Source organism: Mercenaria mercenaria, chromosome 7 (assembly GCF_021730395.1).
Source record: "Mercenaria mercenaria strain notata chromosome 7, MADL_Memer_1, whole genome shotgun sequence".
NCBI lineage: Eukaryota > Metazoa > Mollusca > Bivalvia > Venerida > Veneridae > Mercenaria > Mercenaria mercenaria.
The window spans coordinates 61,171,833-61,195,441 of NC_069367.1; the positions used below are offsets into that span (position 1 = coordinate 61,171,833).

Sequence of the window (23,609 nt, forward strand, 5' to 3'; positions counted from 1 at the left end):
GTATGCAATAGAGGCTGTATTTTTCAACTGATCCTCATGAAATTTAGCCAGAATTATTACCTTGATAAAATCTAGGCCGATTTCGAAAATGGGTCATCTGGGGTCAAAAACTAGGTCACTAGGTCAAATCGAAGAAAAACATTGTGTATGCAATAGAGGATGTATTTTTCAATTGATCTTCATGAAATTTGGTCAGAGTGATTGCCTTGATGAAATCTAGGTCGAATTTGAATATGGGTTATCTGAGGTCAAAAACTAGGTCACTAGGTCAAATTAAAGAAAAATCTTGTGTATGCGATAGAGACTGTTTTTTTCAATTGATTTTTATGAAATTTGGTCAGGATGATTGGCTTGATGAAATCTAGGTCGAACTGAATATGGGTCATCTGAGGTCAAAAACTAGGTCACTTGGTCAAATCAAAGAAAAAACTTGTGTATGTGATAGAGGCTGTATTTTTCAATTGATGTTCATGAATTTTGGTCAGAATGATTGCCTTGATAAAATCTAGGTCGAGTTTGAACATGGGTCATCTAGGGTCAAAAACTAGGTCATATCTAAGAAAGTGCTTGTTTTATCGCAAGAGACCAACTTTTTGGTCCAGTCTTAATGAAAATTGGTCAGAATATTTGTGGTTTCCATGAAATCACTAGGTCAAACATGTTTTACACTGTTATGGTGTGTTTCTTAGGTGAGCGACCTAGGGCCATCTTGGCCCTCTTGTTGTTAATTTTTTATTTAATACTTTACACTTCACAGTCATATTTATTGGATGATGATCTCTTCTCTGAACATTTTGTCCTGCGTTGCTGCAGGAGCTTACGCCAATGGGCGTACGCCGATAGTTGAAGCAAGTCTAGCCGGTGTTGGGATAAAATAGTCATTTCGCACAAATGTGAACATGAGTTTTTACAAGCTTTGTGTCGCTGTGGGATTATTAGCCCTTTTACATGCAGCATATTCAGCAGCACAACGTAATTTATTAAATATCTTTCTTATGAACGCTATGTTGAATCAGAATTTGCTAAATTACCTAGTGTTCACTCGTCCTGAAGTCAACTCGTACCCAGTCATAAATAATTATGTGGCTCAATTTCCAAATTTAATGTTTTTAAGAATATGGCAGACAAGATCCATTCTAAGCTTAATAATATATGTCACAATCATGTTGTAGTTAATCATTTAACCTATTACAATTGTAATACTGTTGTACCCTTTTAAATAAGTTTAGATAATCGTTGATAGTTCATCCCTAATCGGAACAGGGCTGATATTTGATGTCTTAAGACTTTTGTTTTTAGCTGGACTGTTCGAAGAATAAGGGAGCTATCCTACTCGCCCCAGCATCGGCGTGAGCGTCACACAAATGTTTAAGTTTGCGTACCACCCCAAATATTTTCAAAGTCCATTGAGATATTGCTTTCATATTTTGTATATACAGTTGGTTGGTCATGCAGTTCCGGATCATAGGGGTTCCGGATCACAGCACTGTTTACACTTACATGACGAAGATAAACATTTAGTTCTTAGCATGAAATTTTGTTTCAATAAGAGAAATAACATACCAAAATATAAGTTTTACAGATCGCTGGAATGTGACAAAAATTCATATTTTTTCAATCCATGTGATCCGGAACTCACACAGCAGGGACGCAACACGATCGAGAAACCATTTTTAAACAAGAAAATATTTTTATCTTTCAAGTCTGCCAAAATGTAATGAATTGGTTGGATGACAGAAAATAATCATCATTTCAAAGGTGTCACAGTGCATTTAAGTTTTACTCTAAAATGATCAAAGACTGACCAAAATGATCCGAAACTGACATGTGTAACCACTGTTGCTCCTGCAGAATAATTATTTACTTTGAATTTTCAAACCAAATGTGGTAATTTAAAAAGCATAAGAATATTCCTTTCTCCCTGTGCAAAAATTTGTTTTTAAAGATATATTTTCGAAGCTGGACTATATCAAATATAGCCCTTAGTGATCCGGAACTGACCAATTGACTGTACTTGTTTACCATCATGAACCCAGTCTGTAAAAAGGAGGAGGCAACTCTATCAAGCATTTTGACTGAATTATGGCCCCTGTTTGACTTAGAATAAATGTTAAAGTTTTTGTACCACCCTAAATATTTTCAAAATACATTGAGATATTGCTTTCATATTTTGCATACTTGTTAACCATCATGACCCCAGTCTGTAAAAAGGAGGAGGCAACTCTGTCAAGCATTTTGACTGAATTATGGCCCCTTTTCGACTTAGAATATGCTTATTGAAATGTTAAAGTTTTACTCAGTGCTTATATTATACTGTATCAAGCACTGAGAATAGTCGAGCGCGTCGACTTAGAATATGCTTATTGTAATCAAGCACTGTGAATAGTCGAGCGTGCTGTCCACTGACAGCTCTTGTTTTTTATAGTGCTTATTAGCTCCAGTTTTCGAAGTGTGCATTTTAATGTTATTAATATGTGATACTGTAATATTGTTGTTATCAACAGTCTATGTATCTATCTATCTTCCATAACCATCGAACCCCTTGCGGGGACGTAGACGTTTTGCGCGTCAAAATCATAAAGAGAAAGAATATAGTGATAAAAATTTAGAGTGGAAGAAACTAAAAAATAACTTTGGTGAAATAAAAGTTTACAACTTGAGTTATCAGGATAACTAGGGCGAGACATGTTCAAGGCTGCAAACTGCGGCACTGAACTGCTCTAGGGTAGGGACGTGGGCGACACTGGGGGGAAGTTGGTTCCAATGGTACACAGTTCTCGGAAAATAAGAAAACTTGTAATAGTCAGTGGTTGCAGTAATTAACCTATAGCTTAGGGAATGTCCATAGCGGACACATCGGGTCATTGGGGTAAGGTAATCTGCGATTGGGATAGCAACCAGATCATGATGAATCTTATAGAAGAGTGATAACCTAGAATCTATACGCCCTAAATCCAGTCGACGAAAGTTTAGGGAGTGTAGCATATCTGTTACACTAGAAGTACGGCCATAGTCAGTCTTGATCCAACGGGCGGTTCTCCTTTGGACGCTTTCAATTTGGTCTATCTGGGTTTGGGTGTGGGGCGACCATACCTCGGAGGCATATTCAAGCTGGGGTCGGACTAGAGTCTGGTAAGCAGTGGTCTTAATGGGTTTGGATTTGACCTTAATGTTTTTTCATAAGAACCCTAGGGTTTGGTTAGCTTTTTTGGTTGACCTATTTATGTGATTGTCCCATGATAGGTCATTTGAGGTATCCACGCCTAGGTTATTTAGCGGAGCTGACCGATTCAAGTCGGACTCCATGTAGGTAATACTGGGTAGGGATAGGATGTTTCCTTCTAGTGGCGTGGATCACTTGACACTTGGAGGGGTTGAACTCCATATCCCACTCCAACTCCCACTTTTCTAGAAGTTTTAGGTCAAGATCGGTCTGCAGATGACAATGTTAGATATATTGCCGTGTCACCTGCAAACAGACGGACTTTGGAACTGATGTTTTGTGGGAGGTCATTTATGTAAGCTAGGAAGAGCAGGGGACCAAGTACAGACCCCTGCGGGACACCTGATGATACTGGGATGGCATCAGAGATAGTGCCATTTAGGACTACTGATTGGATCCTATTATTTAAGAAGCCTTTGACCCATCTTAGTGTGTTACCTCTGACTCCATATTCATGCATTTTTAGTAGGACTTTCTCATGGCTAACCTTGTCGAAAGCCTTACTAAAATCTAGAAGTATAAGATCCACTGGTGGCTGACGATGTCAAACCGCGAGCCGTTTCGTTACGAAGACAGGTAATGGTTTCGTTGTATTTGTTTACATCTAGCGTGGCATGCATATGCGGTTTACAAATTTTAATATATTTTGCTTTTTTTCGGTGTGGATCTTTGGATAGTTACAGAGAAATGGTGAGTTAATGTGTATGTTATGTTTGTGTGTGCGTATATGTGACATTTTGTTTTTTCTTAAATATTTTTGTGTTTATTAGTGTTCAATTACTATGTGTTACATAAAAATCCTTGTTTATTTGCAAAACGGTATAAAAGTAAGATAAAATAATCAAAGAAAGAGTCACTTGTTGAGATATCGGTGAATATTTGTTCCTGCTACAATAGGATGTCTCTGTTATTATGAAAACATTATTAAAAACGGCAATATACATCATTTTTTGTGTCTGTGTTTCACACAGAGTGTGTCTAGGTTTTCATACGAAGTACAACAAAATAGTATGTGTTTCGTTACAACGTCGATTTTCTTTTTTTTCAGAATCTTATGTGCAGCTATTGTGACTCTACATTTGAGAACATAAAAGACACAGTGTGTCATTATGTTGAGGATCACCCGGCAGAAAAGGTGTCCTACATGTGGAAGTCGATTGACGGGAGGAGTAATCGCCAAAGGACATACAATGAATTGGGGTCTAATGTTACCGGCAAAGAAATCAGTTTTGATCCCCAATCTGGGAAAATGATAGTACCTACCAAATCTTCAGCCAGCGACAGCCCAGTTCGAAAACTTCACAAAATCAACACACCATCAAAATCAGTTCATCGTCAGTTATATTCACAATTAGAAGTCGACCAAGAACATGTCGAAAACTTATCTTCAGCTGAGGCACCTGATTCAGTTGCTGATTTATCGGAACTGTTGGACACCACAGTGTTATATTCGGATTCAGAGCCCAACATTGAGGAGTATGAACTAATGGAAAATGCAAATGACATCCCTGATGGCGTAATGGTGGACACACAAACTGTACAAATGGTAGTTCAGCAACTTAAAACGTTATTGCCGTCTGTTACCGCTCATTTAGCTGATTGTGGTCGTTTATATGAATGGATAAATTTCTTTCATTTGATTGACTCTGGAGATTTTAGTGTAAAGCACATTGCGGCCCAGTTGTTTCTAGATGTCATAAAGTTTTCAAGCCTAGAAGATGTGCGGCTAATGAGATACACTCCTGAAGTGAGACAGTTTTGGACAGTCGGACAGGCGCTGTTTAAATCTAAGTTTCTGCGATTCATGGGAGGATACAAGGTGTTTTCAGGAGCAACTGAGCATGGAGACAGTGACAGTAAATCAATGACAAAGTCTGATATTAACATGATAAATTTTGTTTGTCCAAACAAGGATGTATTAAAGGAAGAGATGATTTCGGGTAAAAAATAGAGTGGCATATCAACAAGATTTAAATACATGAAATGGATGAAGTAAATACATATTTGTATTTAAATCAATGCAAAAAGTTACCAAGACGAATGCTTTTAAGTGAAACTTAAACAGACGAGAATGAATCATCTTTCCCTAATGTTAAACACAACAAATTAAACAAATTATATTAAAGGTCAGCACACATGTATAATTATCTAATGGCTTCAGAAGAAAACCTAGACATATTCTGTTGATGTCTTCAATAGAAAACACATACACCTTCAGTTGAAAACCCATACCTAATGCAGTGACTTCGAGAGAAAACTCATACTCATTTCTTATAAACACAACTGAGCATTAAAGGCAATTTTTGTAGGAATAGAGGCATAAAATCAAATGAAAAACATGTACAGTCGAAAAATATGTTGAACTCGTTTTCAAAAGCTGAAAGTTTAAGCACAATAATTACATTTAATAACAGATGCTTGTGTTTATCATGAATTTGCTGTATAAAACCACACATTCAAAGAGAAACTGTCTGATTTTATTCAACACACGATCAAACAACTGCAAATTAGTCATATGTTTGCTTTGCTAACAATTGGTAAAGATTTACAGCTTACGTTTCACACAACTATTCATACCTTTATATGCACAGTTATGAATTCCAGTAACACAGGGGTGTGTGAGGCGTGTATGTAAACAAATACTTACAACGAAACCATTACCTGTCTTCGTAACGAAACGGCTCGCGGTTTGACATCGTCAGCCACCAGTGAGATCTACTTGTTTCTTATTGTAGACTGAGGTGACCAGATCATTTACTAACATAACTAACTGAGTAACGCATGACCTTTTTTCCCTAAATCCATGCTGTAGGTCATACAGAATACCATGGTTGGTGAAGTGCTTAACAATTGATGAGGAAACAATGTGTTCAAGAACTTTGCATAGGACACATGTTAATGAAATTGGCCTATAATTTACTGGATTAATTTTGACCTATCACCTTTTTAGCTCACCTGAGCAATGCTCAGGTGAGTTTTTCTGATCGCTTGATGTCCGTCGTCCGTCGTCTGTCAACATTTAGCTTGTGTATGCCATAGAGGCTGTATTTTTCAATTAATCTTCATGAATATTGGTCAGAATGATAACCTTCATGAAATCTAGGCCGAGTTCGAAAATGGGTCATCTCCAATGTGGGCAAAAAGCCGGTCAGTATGAGTATTGACCGGGCCGGCGGTCAATACTGGTTAAAACCGGTCAATACTGGTCAATACTGGTTGATTCAATATTTTGGTCACTCTTGGGTGGTCAATACTGGTTAATTCAACACTTTAACATAATGCACATTCACAGATTAGAACAAGCTGTAACAGTACTGTAAAAATAATAAAGCAATCTGAATAATATATAATTTTGTTTGTTAAAAAATATAGTGAATGAGTGGTCAATACTGGTCGATTCAGTTTTGGTCCTTGGCAATGTGCCCTGGTCAGGCTCAGTTCTGGACAATATACTTAGACTAGTCAGTGGTCAATACTAGTTTATTAAATGCTTTTATCACCTAAAAGTATAGCCTTTATTTTAAATTAATTAAAAAAAATATATTACTATAAGTTACACTCATTGAAATGGACAGTACTGGTCAATTCAAATTTTGGTCCTAGACAGTTTCCTTGAGCAACACATATAGTGGTCAGTACTGGTCATTTAAATACTTTGATTGCATAACTAATTTTTTAGATAAAGTTACCATGTTCAAACATCTCATTAATACAATGGGATTATTGATCATGACAGCTAATTAGTAACTAGATGGACAGGCCTGCAACATATAATCTATTGTATATTGTAAGACATGGTGTCAATTAGGCTATGTGACACTTGCTATCAAAACACAATTAAACCACTTCATTGAAAGGGTCCAGTTGTACTAATAAACTTTGATAATGTGGCAGTTGACCTCAATACAGTCGACACTGTTTATTTTCCAATACAGGTAAATCCAATATTTGCTGCACAATATATCTATGAAGGATTATCTTTGAACACTCCTGGACTTATTGGACTCACCTGCCACATTATCAAAGTTTATTAGTAGGCAGCAATTTTTCATTGAATTAAATACCAATAAAAATAATTAGATTTATCACTTGTGAATCAAACACTTTTAATAACTACTACAGTTTATAAAATACTTTCTACAAATGAAGTTCAGTTAAATTAGCAGTCTAATGATCAGTATCAACCAGTGCTGACAAACTGACCACTTCTGACTAATTTGGGAATTAATTTGGTTGCTTGAACTAAATATAATGCATGCAAACACCTTCATTAAGCCCCAGATGCTCTTAACAGTCATTTTTAGCTCGACTATTCATAGAATAGTAGAGCTATTGGACTCGCCCATGCGTCGGCGTCCGCGTCGGCGTCCGCGTCCCGATTTGGTTAAGTTTTTGTATGTAAGCTGGTATCTCAGCAACCACTTGTGGGAATGGATTGAAACTTCACACACTTATTCACTGTGATAAACTGACTTACATTGCACAGGTTCCATAACTCTGTTTTGCTTTTTTACAAAATTATGCCCCTTTTTTGACTTAGAAATTTTTGGTTAAGGTTTTGTATGTAAGCAGGTATCTCAGCAACCACTTGTGGGAATGGATTGAAACTTCACACACTTATTCACTGTGATAAACTGACTTACATTGCACAGGTTCCATAACTCTATTTTGCTTTTTTACAAAATTATGCCCCTTTTTCGACTTAGACATTTTTGGTTAAGGTTTTGTATGTAAGCTGGTATCTCAGTACTCACTAATTGGAATGGATTGAAACTTCACACACTTGTTCACTGTCATGATCTGACATACACAAAGCAGGTTCCATAACTCTGTTTTGCTTTTTTACAAAATTATGCCCCTTTTTTGACTTAGAATTTTTTGGTTAAGGTTTTGTATGTAAGCTGGTATCTCAGTACCCACTAATGGGAATGGATTGAAACTTCACACACTTGTCCACTGTCATGAGCTGATAAGCACTATGCAGGTTCCATAACCCTATTTTGCTTTTTTTAAATTATGCCCCTTTTTCGACTTTCGTATTCATTCAGTTGACAAGGCTGTTGAATAGTCGAGCGTTGCTGTCCTCCGACAGCTCTTGTTTTAATTGTTCATAAACTCTGCAAAATATCTTAACAGTCAGTATTGACTAATTGACCAGTATTGACCAATCGACCAGTATTGACCGGTATTGACCACTTCAGGGAGTATTGACCGGGGCGGTTTTAACCGGTTAAAACCGCTGCTTAAAACCGGGGGTTTTTAACCGCCCAACATTGGTCATCTCGGGTCAAAAACTAGGTCACTAGGTCAAATCAAAGAAAAACCTTGTGTATGCGATAGAGGCTGTATTTTTCAATTAATCTTCATGAATATTGATCAGAATGATAACCTTGATGAAATCTAGGCCGAGTTCGACAATGGGTCATCTCGGATCAAAAACTAGGTCACTAGGTCAAATCAAAGAAAAACCTTGTGTATGCGATAGAGGCTGTATTCTTCAATCGATCTTCATGAGTATTGGTCAGAATGATTGCCTTGATGAAATCTAGGCTGAGTTCGAAAATGGGTCATCTCGGGTCAAAAACTAGGTCACTAGGTCAAATCAAAGAAAAACCTTGTGTATGCGATAGAGGCTGTATTTTTCAATTATTCTTCATGAATATTGGTCAGAATGATAACTTTGATGAAATCTAGGCCGAGTTCGAAAATGGGTCATCTCGGGTTAAAAACTAGGCCACTAGGTCAAATCAAAGAAAAACCTTGTGTATGCGATAGAGGCTGTATTTTTCAATTGATCTTCATGAATATTGGTCAGAATGATTGCCTTGATGAAATCTAGGCCGAGTTCGAAAATGGGTTATCTCGGTTTAAAAACTAGTTCACTAGGTCAAATCAAAGAAAAACCTTGTGTATGCGATAGAGGCGGTATTTTTCAATTGATCTTCATGAATTTTGGTCAGAATGATTACCTTGATGAATTCTAGGCCGAATTCGAAAATGGGTCATCTCGGGTCAAAAACTAGGTCACTAGGTCAAATTAAGGAAAAACCTTGTGTATGCGATAGAGGCTGTATTTTTCAATTGATCTTCATGAAATTTGGTCAGAGTGATTGCCTTGATGAAATCTAGGTCGAGTTTGAATATAGGTTATCTGAGGTCAAAAACTAGGTCACTAGGTCAAATTAAAGAAAAATCTTGTGTATGCGATAGAGACTGTTTTTTTCAATTGATTTTTATGAAATTTGGTCAGGATGATTGCCTTAATGAAATCTAGGTTGAATTTGAATATGGGTCATCTGAGGTCAAAAACTAGGTCACTTGGTCAAATCAAAGAAAAAACTTGTGTATGTGATAGAGGCTGAATTTTGGTCAGAATGATTACCTTGATGAATTCTAGGCCGAATTCGAAAATGGGTCATCTCGGGTCAAAAACTAGGTCACTAGGTCAAATTAAGGAAAAACCTTGTGTATGCGATAGAGGCTGTATTTTTCAATTGATCTTCATGAATTTTGTTCAGAATGATTGCCTTGATAAAATCTAGGTCGAGTTTGAACATGGGTCATCTAGGGTCAAAAACTAGGTCATATCTAAGAAAATGCTTGTTTTATCGCAAGAGACCAATTTTTTGGTCCAATCTTAATGAAAATTGGTCAGAATATTTGTTTCCATGAAATCACTAGGTCAAACATGTTTTACACTGTTATGGTGTGTTTCTTAGGTGAGCGACCTAGGGCCATCTTGGCCCTCTTGTTTAAAAATGGGGGCAACATATGCGGATTTCCACAGTCTCTTAAAATATATACATTCAATGTTTTCTGTGGCTGAAATGGAAGATTTTCCAAGGGGAGTATATAAGGTGCCAGTTAGACAAGCTTACTTTCGCTTCTTTTTAATTTTCTGACAAGGGATTACAATATTACTTTGCGTAAGTGTTCCCCATGATGGGATGACATGTCATGGGAGGAAAGACGTTTTGGGCCACAGACATTTTGGCCCGGACGTTTCGGCCTAGGATGTTTTGGCCAAGAAAATTTTTGAGGTAGGATGTTTTGGCCAAAAATATATTATTTCCATAATATGAAAATTATGATCTGGACATTAATATGTTATCATTATGTTACAGCATAATTGATCATTTTTTTTTTGAAAACAATTGTGAATAAAATTTATATTCATAACTCTTTTGGTTTGTTGTAAATGGCAAATATTTTCACACACACACACACACATATAGAATGTGTATATATACATATACAATGTGTATATGTGTATAATATCAGGGCTTAGCTAGCCATCTACTCATGTGGATTCATAATTGTGCTAGGGGTTGCGGGGGCATGCTCCCCCGGAAAATTTTGAAAACAATGGTGCAATCTGGTGCTTTCTGGGGCCAGTTGTTCGAAACTTTAACAGGCGATTAAGCTAACGGTTGGTTAACTTTTAGGGTTATTTTTCGACATTTCAGAAGACTTAGAAAAACAAATGTATGAGGTAAGAATTATGAACACTGAAAAATCTTTACAATGAAATCAAAACATCATACTAGTGTTTCCCATCAAGTCTAGTATTTTGAATCAAAATTTAACCGGCGGTTAGTTTAACAGCCGATTAAAGTTTCGAACAACCGGGCCCTGGGCGTTCTGAGGTGCTTTATTTAGTACTGAAAATCGACAGTTTAAGGAGCATAAATCAACAAATAAACCCTTTACTCGGCAGATTTTTCTCTGAAATAGAGCTAAAATATCAAATAAATACAAGCCCGATTATATTCATAATAACCAGATTGTCTAAAAGAAGTCTAATTTTCTGTCCTTTTTGCTAGCGAACTGTATGATTACATTTTCAACGTCAGTGTCCATATGTCTGTAACTATGCAACATTGCTAGTCCAGACAGGTTGACAGCGGTAGATCTCATATAGTTTTTTCACCCTTCTCATGATACTGAACTGCCACTCAGCTGAGTTTGTTGAGACCGTCATGGTGATAAGCACCACCAAAACATATGAAAATGTCCGGATGCAAAGTGTTGTTTGTGTCTTTTAAAGTTGACTCAGGTCAGAAGGCTTTGTTTCTTCCAAAGACCACCTTACTCTCCAGCGGGCAACTTCACGTCTGAAACTTCCACAATCTGCACTGAAGTCATCATGGAATCTTGAGCAGGTGTCAGTTCATGCTTCATGGACAAAACTTGGTATCAGGTACTGCGCTTTGAATCTGTCATTACAAGGTGATCTTCCAGTTCTACAACCAGATGGTCAACGAACGGATAGTATAGTACCCTTTTCCAGTATTCCAAGACGGAATCGGCGGGAACGTTGCTACGGTGGTACCACTTCCTGCACCTCGGCCATGCTTTGCCGTATAGCTCACACAGTGTCGTCCGCTCTCTTGGCACGGAATGTTGCTATAAGAACCTGGCTCTCCCTGGCTGCCTCAACTAAGTCGATGTTTTGCTTCTGTAAAAGTTTATTCAGTGGCATTACACCCTGAAGCACGAGCTCAACAACAACCAGGGAGACGATAAAGTCGAACCCAAGGATGCTACACCTATAGCTGCGCGCCTTGGAGTCTCCTTCTCGCTCTAGCACCTCGAGGGCATTTACTATAGTGGTGAATGCGGCTTTAAAGATGTAAAGCGAGTCCGCAAGACTGGCCCATCTTGTCTGCAGTATGTGTAAAGTTTGTTTGATTTTTTTTTGTCAGAATCATATGGATTCAGCCGCGTACTCGCGTATAGGCAGCTACGCGCCTGAATATATATACAAAAAGATTATAAAAATAAAAATTAAATACCATGAGTATGTTTTATTATCAGTTTAATTTGTTCACTTATACTATAACATTCTTTAGAATAATCTCCAGACCATATTTTGCATGATATTGAACCACAATTTATTTTTGGCCAAAACGTCCTACCCCCAAAAAATGCCTGGCCAAAACATCCTAGGCCGAAACGTTCGGGCCAAAACGTACGCTGGCCAAACGTCCTACATTCTGTGTCATGCACAGTTCCCAGAACCCTAGCTTAATTATTAAAGACACTGATTCTGGTATGCCTGGTATGTGGCCTATGGGGATGATAAGGTCTGCGTATTGGTGGTAAGGGCCAATACACAAGTCTGGACCATTGATAGACTTGCTTCTGTTTATCATAATAAGCTACTGTGCAGTAAATAAATTGCAGGTGATATTTCTCACCTTTATAGCAAATCAGTTCTCACCTTTATAAGGAGTTTAGAAAGCTTGATTGAATAAGGGCTAAATAAACTAAGTGATAAGATACAACAGTGTTTTTATCATATTTTTAATAAATTAAGTTTTTTAACAATTACATTTCCTCATCGCTGTTTTTTTTTTTTAAATCAAAAATGTAAAAAAAAATACATTCAGGCACATAGCTTTTAGAAATTATAAATTAAGTTTATTTTGAACAATGATATATCTTTATTGCTGGATTTTATCATACATAAAAGAAACGTTAATATTTAGACAACACTAGGGGAATTATGCATTTTTAGCCCACCACATCAGATGGTGGGCTATTAAAATCACTCTGCGTCCGTGGTCCGTCCGTCCGTCCGTTAACAATTTCTCGTTATCGCATCTCCTCAGAAACTACTGGGGGATTTTGACCAAACTTTGTCAGAATGATGTATTGGTACCCTAGTTGTGTCCCCCTGAAAATCAGACTGGTTCAACAATTTATGAGTGAGTTATGGCCCTTTGTTTATTTCTATATTTTACATAGATTTATATAGGGAAAAACTTTGAAAACCTTCTTATCCAAAACCACAGAGCCTAGGGCTTTGATATTTGGTTTGAAGCATCATCTAGTGGTCCTCTACCAAGATGATTCAAATTATTTCTCTGGGGTCAAATATGGCCCCGCCCTGGGGGTCACATAGTTTATAATGACTTATATAGGGATAAACTTTGAATAACCCCTTGTCCAAAAACACAGGGCCTAGGGCTTTGATATTTTGTATGTGACATCATCTAGTGGTCTTCAACTAAGATTGTTCATATTATACCCCTAGCGTCAAATATGGCCCCGCCCTTACATAAGGAAAAACTTTGAAAATCTTCCTGTCCAAACCACAAAGCCTAAGGCTTTGATACTTGTAATGTAGCATCATCTAGTGGTTCTCTACCAAGTTTGTTCAAATTATCACCCTAGGGTCAAAAATGGCCCCGCCCCGGGGGTCACATGGTTCATATAGACTTATATAGGGAAAAGCTTTTAAAATGTTCTTGTCAATAACTACAACATTCAAATTTGGACCACATGTATATTTTTGAGTGGCAAGATGAACCTTGACACGAGTTGACCTTGATTTTGACCTAGTGACCTACTTTCACATTTCTGTAGCTACAGCCTTCAAATTTGGACCCCATGTATATTTTTGAGTGGCAAGATGAACCTTGACATGAGTTGACCTTGATTTTGACCTAGTGACCTACTTTCACATTTCTGTAGCTACAGCCTTCAAATTTGGAACACATGCATAGTTTTGTGCACTGGAAAAAACTTTGACCTTGATTGTGACCTAGTGACCTACTTCCACATTTTTGAAGGTACAGGCGTCAAATTTGGACCATATGCATAGTTCCGTGTTTCAAAATGAAATTTGACATTGATTTTGACCTAGTGACCTACTTTCACATTTCTCAAGCTACAGCCTTCAAATTTGGACCACATGCATAGTTTTGTGTACCGAAAAAACTTTGACCTTCACATTGACCTAGTGACCTACTTTCACATTTTTAAGGTACAGGCTTCAAATTTGGACCACATGCATAGTTTTGTATTCCGAAATAAAATTTGACCATGATTTTGACCTAGTGACCTACTTTTACATTTCTCAAGCTACAGGCCTCAAATTTAGACCACATGCATAGGATTGTGTACCGAAACAAACTTTGACCTTGACTTTGACCTTGACATTGACCTAGTGACCTACTTTCACATTTTTAAGGTACAGGCTTCAAATTTGGACCATATGCATAGTTTTGTATTCTGAAATAAAATTTGACCTTGATTTTGACCTAGTGACCTACTTTTACATTTCTCAAGCTATAGTCTTCAAATTTGGACCACATGCATAGTTTCGTGTACCGAAATGAACTTTGACCTTTACATTGACCTAGTGACCTACATTCACATTTTTGAAGGTACAGGCTTCAAATTTGGACCACATGCATAGTTTTGTATTCCGAAATAGAATTTGACCTTGATTTTGACCTAGTGACCTACTTTTACATTTCTCAAGCTACAGCCTTCAAATTTGGACCACTTGCATAGTTTTGTGTCCCGAAATGAACTTTGACCTTAAGATTGACCTAGTGACCTACTTTCACATTTCTGTAGCTACAGGCTTCAAATTTAGACCACATGCATAGGATTGTGTACCGAAACAAACTTTGACCTTGACATTGACCTAGTGACCTACTTTCACATTTCTCAAGCTACAGCTTTCGAATTTGGACCACATGCACAGTGTTGTGTACGGAAATGAAATTTGACCTTGAGGTAGTCAATAAGTCTTGAAATTTGGAACACTCAGAAATGGCACATTGGTGGGTGCCAAGATCACTCTGTGATCTCTTGTTAATATATACAACCCTTCTGTCCATATCCTTTTTTATCTGTAAAAAATGCAACTGAACGCTTCGTTAATTTCTAATAAAATTCAGCAGTTATCACTTTTTTCTGGTTTTATTTTGTTACTTTTGATAAAAAGATCATAGTCATTGAATAAACAAACTTGTAATGCTCTTAAATAATTAATTTATTGTTAAGGAGTGAGAATTGCTTTGCTATAATAGTTATAATTTTAATTGGCCAGGACATTACTCAACATGACTGAGCAATCAAAATTAGTATATTATCAATTAAAACAATTTTGTGTACATTCTGATTAAAAAAAAAACAAAAAGAAAAAAATGGCATTTCAATCAGTAAAATGCAAAACACAGGAAATAACCAGTTTATCTGTAGGCAATAAAATTTATGATTCTCTGACAATAATTAGGCTACATGTCAAGCCTACAGGGGTTTTATGGACCCTTATCGGACTGGACCAGACAGGATCTTGTATATTGGGGATTAAAAAGTCTGGTATTTGTGGTGGGGAGGGGGGGTGGGGGGAGGTCACTTTTATAGGAGATTTTCTTTGCCATTTTGAGATCAAAGGTCAATAGTATTTTTTTCGTCTCCAGTCTATAACTTTGTCATGCAAAACAGGATTTAAGTGTATTAGGTGTATTTTGACCTATCACTACCAGGAAAAGAATTTCTTGTGGACTTGCATTATAAAGATTTTTTTTTCTTTTAGGATTAATTTAACTTTGTTGTTACAGTATATTATAATTGTTACAGTATGTTATAAATAACTTTCATGATAACTTTTTTATAATGGGCCAAAACAATTCCAAATGAAAACAACTGTACATTTTTATATGCAAATTTTAATCCAAGTGCTTTGTTATATTATATTGTATATACAATATTGTTTATACATCATTAACAGATATCAGTTCATTATGTTATACTGCAGTAGAGAAAATTAGGTGCCTTCCAGGAGGGGACTTTGTGTTGCATGGCAATACTTTATTCACTTGTTTTAACAAAGTTCATAATAAAGCATCAACTGCATTACATAGTTAATGGTGTGATAGGCGCAATTATGTTAAAATCTGCATGTCACCAATAGAGTGGTTCAACTTGTGATTATAATTTTTTTAGTCATTGCAATATACTTAATTGTGATATTTTCAACGTAATTCACTTTGTAATACCTGAACATTATTTAAAATATACTAGTTTCTCTGGTACCCAACTTCTTATTGTCCATGCATTCAATCAAATATTGTTGCTACTGTACCAGCCTGCTCAGTCTGGTCTGGATCCATGCAGTTCGCTAACAGTTTCTAATTGCAATAGGCTTTGAAAATGAACAGCATGGATCCTGACCAGACTGCGCAGATGCTCAGGCTGGTCTGGATCCATGCTGGTCGCAAACGCACTATGTTGGTTTTCTCATGGCGCAGCTCATTTTTGCTTTTGTATTTTACAGACCGATCCTACCTGCGCCTTACAGAACAGGAATTTACAAGTCTGCCCTGGGATGTAAGTTGGTTACCTGTATATAAAGAAGAATCACAATAAACCTTTTTGAGGGGCCTCTGTGGCCGAGTGGTTAAGGTCGCTGACAAATCACTTGCCCCTCATCGATGTGGGTTCGAGCCTCACTCCGGGCGTTGAATACTTCATGTGAGGAAGCCATCGAGCTGGCTTACGGAAGGTCGGTGGTTCTACCCAGGTGCTCATTTGTGATGTAATAATGCACGGAGGGGCACCTGGGGTCTTCTTCCTTCCACCATTAAAAGCTGGAAAGTTGCCATATAACCTATCATATGTCGGTGCGACGTTAAATCCAACAACAAACCTTTTTGAGAAATTGATTTTTTTTAAAATTTCCATATTTCCTCATTTAGATACTTACACGTCCATTTATATCAAATTACAAACATGCCGCTGCCTAGAAAGTGCCAATTTTGTTATCGGGTCATTGACATAATAGAAAAATTCAGGCAAGTGTTATCCCGCTGTTGCCATGTAGTAGTTGCATGTAAAAAGTTTATTGAAGGTATTTATTTCTCTTTTCAGATACTTATACAGTGTTTACTGTCTCTGTTACTTGTAATACATGGAGTTGTACATATAGCCGGATCATTCCGTGAGATACGTGCCAGTGCAGATCTGGATCATAAGTATGATTTATTCTTTCAGCAGTTTGTTTAACTCGCTTATATTCATTACATTTACATATTAAGTGATAAGTTTTTTTTCAAACTTGGCATCTGCATCTGCGCAGTCTGGTCAGGATCCATGCTGTTCGCTAACAGTTTCTTCAATTCCAATAGGCTTTAAAAGTGAACAGCATGGATCCTGACCAGACTGCGCGGATGCGCAGGCTGGTCTAGATCCATGCTGTTCGCAAACCCACTATGTTGATTTTCTCATGGCACAGCTCATTAATTGCTAGCCACTAGTTTGCGCTGTATGACAGTTCTATATTCAGCACATGTCTACTAGGCTAATATGTCAAGAATTAAATATATCAAACTTTGCAAATTAATTTCTGATGTCAGGTAATAAAAGATTTATTGAATGTCTTGCAAATCATTAGTGAAAAATTTAGGTCTATGGTCTTTCAGACCTAAGGCAGTAATTTTGACTTTGGACTGGCAAGCCATTCAAGAAGTGTATACCAGATACTGGGGAAGTAACACCTGCCATGGGCTTGGCGGGAAATACGTTGTTCACAACAATTCCATATGAAGAATTTTGTCAACTACATGTACCCTTATTACACTAGAAACCTTTATAATTAATTACAATATGAATGTACTCTTTATTTCAGCCAGTACTTTGTTGGAAATGTTGATAATGCAGTGAAAATGTAATAGAGTAGATTGGTTGGTTGGTTGTTTCTGAGGTCTCTCTGGAAATTGTACAATAAATGGCAAGATTACATTATAACACTGCTTTCTATACTCAGTTTAATAATTTGGGAGCATGATAAATGTTTTGATATTTGATCAAAATTAGGTACTTTTTAGCTCTACTATACAGAGTATAATTATGGAGCCCTGTCCTACTCAAACCCGGTATCAGTGTCCAGGTCTGCGTCGTGACATGTCCACACCTTTGTTATCCCCTGACGAAAGTCGGAGGGATATAGTTTTGGCGTTGTCCGTCCGTCTGTCTTTCCGTCCGTCCGTCCTTCCGTCTTTCCGTCCGTCCGTCCGTCCGGAGCCATATCTAGGAAATGGTTGGGAATATTTATTTAAAACTTCATATACATGTTCACCACAATGAGTTCTTGCGGCCCGTCAAGTTTCAGTCAACTTGCCCAAGTAACACCAGAGTTATGGCCCTTAGAAGTTTCTAGTGTTAACTATATAGGGTACTATAAATATGGCAATTTCTGCATCATAACTTTTGATATATTTGACCTAGAACTATGAAACTTTCACAGAATTTAGATCACCATAATGTGGTTGTGTACACACAATTTCATTTGGATTTATTTGTAAATTAAGAGTTATTGCCCTTTAATTGTATAAAAATTCACATATTTATATATAACAAACTTACCATTTGGGAGAATTTCATTAAATTTCTTTCATTCTTTTCCATGAACATTTATTGTAAACATGTGAAGTTGTGTACCCACACCTGGTCACCCCCTTACCTTGATCACACACCTATCCCCGACCCCCCCACCCCCTCCCAAAAAAAAAAAAAAAAAAAAAAGTTCATTCCTTATTTTAGATTTTTTTCAAACAAACTTCATATACATGTTCACCACTATGAGGTTATGGGGCCCATCAAGTTTCAGACAGATTGCCCAAGTAACACCAGAGTTATGGCCCTTAGAAGTTTCTAGTGTTAACTATATAGGGTACTATAGATCTATAGATATGCCAATTTCTGCATCATAACTTTTGATATATTTGACCTAGAACTATGAAACTTTAACAGAATTTAGAGCACTATAATGTGGTTGTGCACAGACAATTTTGTACGGATTTCTTTTTGTAACTTCAGAGTTATTGCCCTTTAATTGTCTAAAAATCCACATATTTGTACATAACAAACTTACCATTTGGCAGAATTTCATTAAATTTCTTTCATTCTTTTCTGTGAACATTTATTATAAACATGTGAAGTTGCGCACCCACACCTGGTCACCCACTTGCCTTGGTCACACCCCCCCCCCCTCCCAACCCCCCTCTCCCCCTCCAAAAAAATTTTTATTTTTTTTTTTCATTTCTTATTTTAGATTTTTTTCAAACCTTCCAAGTTGTACCATTCCCCCACCTCACTTCTCCACCCAGTCATGCCCACCACTGATCATGCATCCTCTGCCCCCTCCCCCCTCCAACTTCACCCTTTTACCTTTTTTTTTTTTTTTTCATTTTTAATTTTCAATCAATATTTATAATCAACATGTGAAATTTTGTTTCCTCTCCCGTTCCCCTGCTCCCCCACCCCGTAAAAAAATAAATATATACATATATCTATATATAGATATATATATTTCCATTCCTTTTTTTTTTTTAAATGTTCAAACCAACATGTTAAGTTGTGACTGCACAAACCTTGCCCTCAGCCATGTTCAAGATATCTTACCTGTGTTCTCTTAAGGTCTTCTGATCTTTTAAGTTCAAATGTGCATGTAAAACAGCAACACCTGGTGCCAAACCACTCAAAGACAATATTTCATTCCAGTTAAACTTCAAGCTCACATTTCAATTAACTGCATTTAATTTTAAAAGCTAAGCTTATTACAGTAAGCATATCCCATTCAAAATAAATTCTTTAGTCAGGATCAAAGTATCATACATTTATTATGTACTCTTTAATTAAACATTTGTTTTCTGTTAAATTGATTTTGACTAATGAAATTATTTGCTTCTTATTAACATCCTTAACTTTTTGCCGGATATATCTTTTTGCCATTCCTCACCACAAACCCTTTCGGCGGGGGATACCAATTCATCGAATTTGCTTGTTTAAGTTAAGGCGGATGGACTAACAAATAGGTACTTAGGTGGCTAAAGCATCTAAAACATTATGTGTCTAAAAGATATCATGTGGTTACTATTTTTATGTGGCTAAATCATCCATGTTTTAGTGGCTCCCACTGTCCACATCTCTTTAAGTGGCCAGAAAGTCCATCAACAGAAATATTTTATGTGGCTGTTCAATTCAAAATTAAGCTTAAATACCCCAATTCAGATTAGCGTTATTGCTATTAGAAGAACTTACGTTGTTAAAGTGAAGGTTAGTAGATAATGTTGCTTTGCACTGAATAAAAGGCTATTTTCCTATGGTCACTGTCATTATGTGGCTGTCAGTCCAAATATTCTGAGGCTAGCTAGCCTCAGAATATTTGGATAGACAGCCACATAATGATCTTGAAGGACACTTTGGACATCCAACTAGATGGAAATATTAATTCCATAACATAAAGAGGCTAAATTCTTATTGTGCAAGGGTTACCCTCTTAGCTGTTTTATACAGTTTGTATATGGCTATTATGTGGCTAACCGCCTAAGAGATTTTAGCCGCATTATACCCCAAAATACAAAATCATAGCCACATTAATATCTATTTGTAAACATGTGCTTTCTCTTTATCTCTTTATTCAATTGATGGATTTGCTTTAAACATAAAAAAACTGATAGTTATTCCTCATCATCACCTACCTCATAATCATTTGGCTCAAGGAGCATTACTCTTGCACCAATATTTTATGGATTATCCCCCCTTTTTACTTAGCATTTCAAGTTAAAATTTTGGTGTACTTAAATCTGTCTGTTGTTACTACACGGATTTGATTCAAACTTAGAATAGTTGTTTCACATCATCACCCACATCATACGACACAAGGTCCATAACTCTAACACAAATCTTTTATGGATTATGCCGTATTTTTACTTAGAATTTTAGGTTAATTTTGATGCATTTTTGCTATATCTCTGTTGTTTACCTGGTATTGTTATAACTGAAGGGATTAATTCAAACTTAAATGAATTATTCCACATCATGTTCCACATCATATGACTTCAGGACCATAACTGTGGCACCAATATTGTATGAATTACCTCCCTTTTTACTCAGAATTTCAGGGTAAAGTTTTGATGCACTTTTGCTCTATCTCAGTTATTACTGAATAAAATTGATTCAAACTTGACCACATGCATTCTCGCATACCAGAGGTCTACCATGGTTCCCGGTAGAACCATGTCGAACATCTGATGAATGCGAATTGACCACATGGTGCATTACTCTTGCAAAAATGCTCCGTAAATTATGTCCCTTTCACACTTCATACTGAATACATTTTACACAGACTTAAATTGATGTCCAATATCTTCAGTAATGTTGGAGTCTTAAGACACTCTATTGTCAACTCCAGCTTCCTCAAATATGCCCAGTTTCAGTAATTATGTCTCCCACCACACAGTGGTGTAGGAGACATATTGATTTACTCCTATCTGTGTGTGTGTCTGTCTGTGTGTGTGTCTGTCACAAATCTTGTCCATGCTCTAAGTCGGACATTTCTCATCCAATCTTCACCAAACTTGAATAAAATGTGTTTGACCATAAATCCTCAGCCAAGTTCGATAAATAGCCAAATCGGCTCAGGTACTTCAAAATTATGGCCCTTGAATTACCGAAAATCGGTGTTTTTACTCTTGTCCGCGCTATAAGTCGAAGATTTATTATCCGATCTTCACCAAACTTGAACAAAATGTGTTTGACTATAAGTGCTAGGCCAAGTTCGATAACTAGCCAAATCGACACAGGCACTTCGGAATTATGGCCCTTGAATTACAGAAAATCGGCTTTTTTACTCTTGTCCGCGCCCTAAGTTGAACAGTTTTCATCCGATCTTTACCAAACTTGAACCAAATGTTTTTGACCATAACTCCTTGGCCAAGTTTATTATGCCCCCCTTCGAAGAAGGAGGGGTATATTGTTTTGCAGATGTCAGTCGGTAGGTTGGTTGGTCGGTCTGTCGGTCGGTCGGAATGTAGACCAATCCGTTTCCGGATGATAACTCAAGAACGCTTGGGCCTAGGATCATGAAAATTGATAGGGAGGTTGTTCATCACCAGCAGATGACCTCTATTGATTTTGAGATCTGTATGTCAAAGGTCAAGGTCACAGTGATCCTGAATAGTAAAACGGTTTCCGGATGATAACTCAAGAACACTTGGGCCTAGGATCATGAAAGTTGATAGGGAGGTTGGTCATGACCAGCAGATGACCCCTATTGATTTTGAGGTCAGTATGTTAAAGGTCAAGGTCACAGTGATCCTGAACAGTTAAACGGTTTCCGGATGATAACTCAAGAACGTTAGGCCTAGGGTCACGAAAGTTGATAGGGAGGTTGGTCATGACCAGCAGATGACCCCTATTGATTTTGAGGTCATTAGGTCAAAGGTCAAGGTCACAGTGACCCTGAACAGTTAAACGGTTTCCGGATGATAACTCAAGAACGCTTAGGCCTAGGGTCACGGAAGTTGATAGGGAGGTTGGTCATGACCAGCAGATGACCCCTATTGATTTTGAGGTCAGTATGTCATAGGTCAAGGTCACAGTGACCAGGAACAGTAAAATGGTTTCCCGGCAATAACTCAAGAATGAACTTTGACTTTGAAATTGATCTAGTGACCTACTTTCACATTTCTCAGGCCACAGCTTTCAAATTTGGACCACATACACATTGTTTTGTACCGAAATGAAATTTGACCTTGATTTTGACCTTGAGCTGGTCTTGAAATTTGGAACATTCAAAAATGGCTCAGTGGATGGCGCCAAGATCATTCTGTAATCTTTTGTTAGGTTAATAGGTTAAAGGTCAAGGTCAGATTAAACCGGAATGGTAGAACTTTTGTTTACAGTGAGCATATAATTTCTGCTCCTTGTGCAATTAGTAAATGCATCAAGGGGGGCATTTCGTGTTCGACGAGCTCTTGTTAACTAGCCAAATTGCCTCTGGCACTTTAGAATTATGGCCCTTGAATTACCCCAAATCAGCCTTTTTACTCTTCAAAGGTATATTTGTAGTGAGTAAACAGTTTATAAAGACTAACTTACTATTTAGATGATTTAGGCAGTTGTGAGAGACATGCGCTTTTATCAAAAGCAGCTCTAGTTAGCATTGAAATAATCGAGTATGCTGTCTCCCTTGACAGCTCTTGTTTAGTTTGTATTAGAAAATAAATAATTTCCACACAGAAACTATTTTTAGTTGTTGATGTGTTTATTTTACAGAACCTGGGATATGCTTGGAAACAGACAAGGATTTTTATCATTTAACCATCGAGGGAAAGCTTTATACAGGGAATCTGCCGGAGAATGAACCATGCACATCATTATAAACTTTTGACACTTGACTGTGTTCCATCTTTTGATAAGGAAGTTAACTTTCTAGAATTATTGGGAAAGAAAGAACTGCAAGGATTTGTGACACACCTCATTTTGTATCAGTCAAGGGTGTCAGAATGCACAAGATATTGCTGTGTCGTGAGCAACAGAAAAGCTCCATAAGAGAATAAAGTATGTAGGGGAATCTAGATGAAATGTAATGAAGAAAAATAGATTATTCTGGACAAAATGTATTATCTGAAAAAGTAGGAATATTGTACATGTAGCAACTTTAGCAGATATATACATCTTCACGTTACTGGAGTTAAACTGATATAATTTCTCTTTTAAGAAAGACCTGTTTAAAGTTACCCACTATGCATTCACATGCATATAATTATCGTAAGCCAGTAATAGATACCAGGACCCAAAT

General features: G+C 37.1%; 1 protein-coding gene across 1 annotated transcript; it reads left to right on the plus strand.

Moving 5' to 3' along the window:
• Positions 1-886: 886 nt before the first annotated feature.
• On the plus strand, positions 887-23,409 carry LOC128558631 (ER membrane protein complex subunit 5-like). The gene is made up of 4 exons (XM_053548508.1): positions 887-972; positions 16,302-16,354; positions 16,895-16,998; positions 23,084-23,409. The coding sequence occupies exons 1-4, from the start codon at positions 900-902 to the stop codon at positions 23,169-23,171; spliced, it is 318 nt and encodes a 105-aa protein (XP_053404483.1). The 5' UTR covers positions 887-899; the 3' UTR covers positions 23,172-23,409.
• The last annotated feature ends 200 nt before the right edge of the window (positions 23,410-23,609 follow it).

What these genes read in the sequence shown, in the direction of transcription:
- LOC128558631 (XM_053548508.1), top strand. Translation starts at nt 900, where the DNA reads ATGAGTTTTTACAAGCTTTGTGTCGCTGTGGGATTATTAGCCCTTTTA. An exon ending in TTACAAGTCTGCCCTGGGAT is followed by an intron (nt 16,355 to 16,894) that starts GTAAGTTGGTTA and finishes TTCTCTTTTCAG; the next exon opens with ATACTTATACAGTGTTTACT. An exon ending in AGTGCAGATCTGGATCATAA is followed by an intron (nt 16,999 to 23,083) that starts GTATGATTTATT and finishes TTTATTTTACAG; the next exon opens with AACCTGGGATATGCTTGGAA.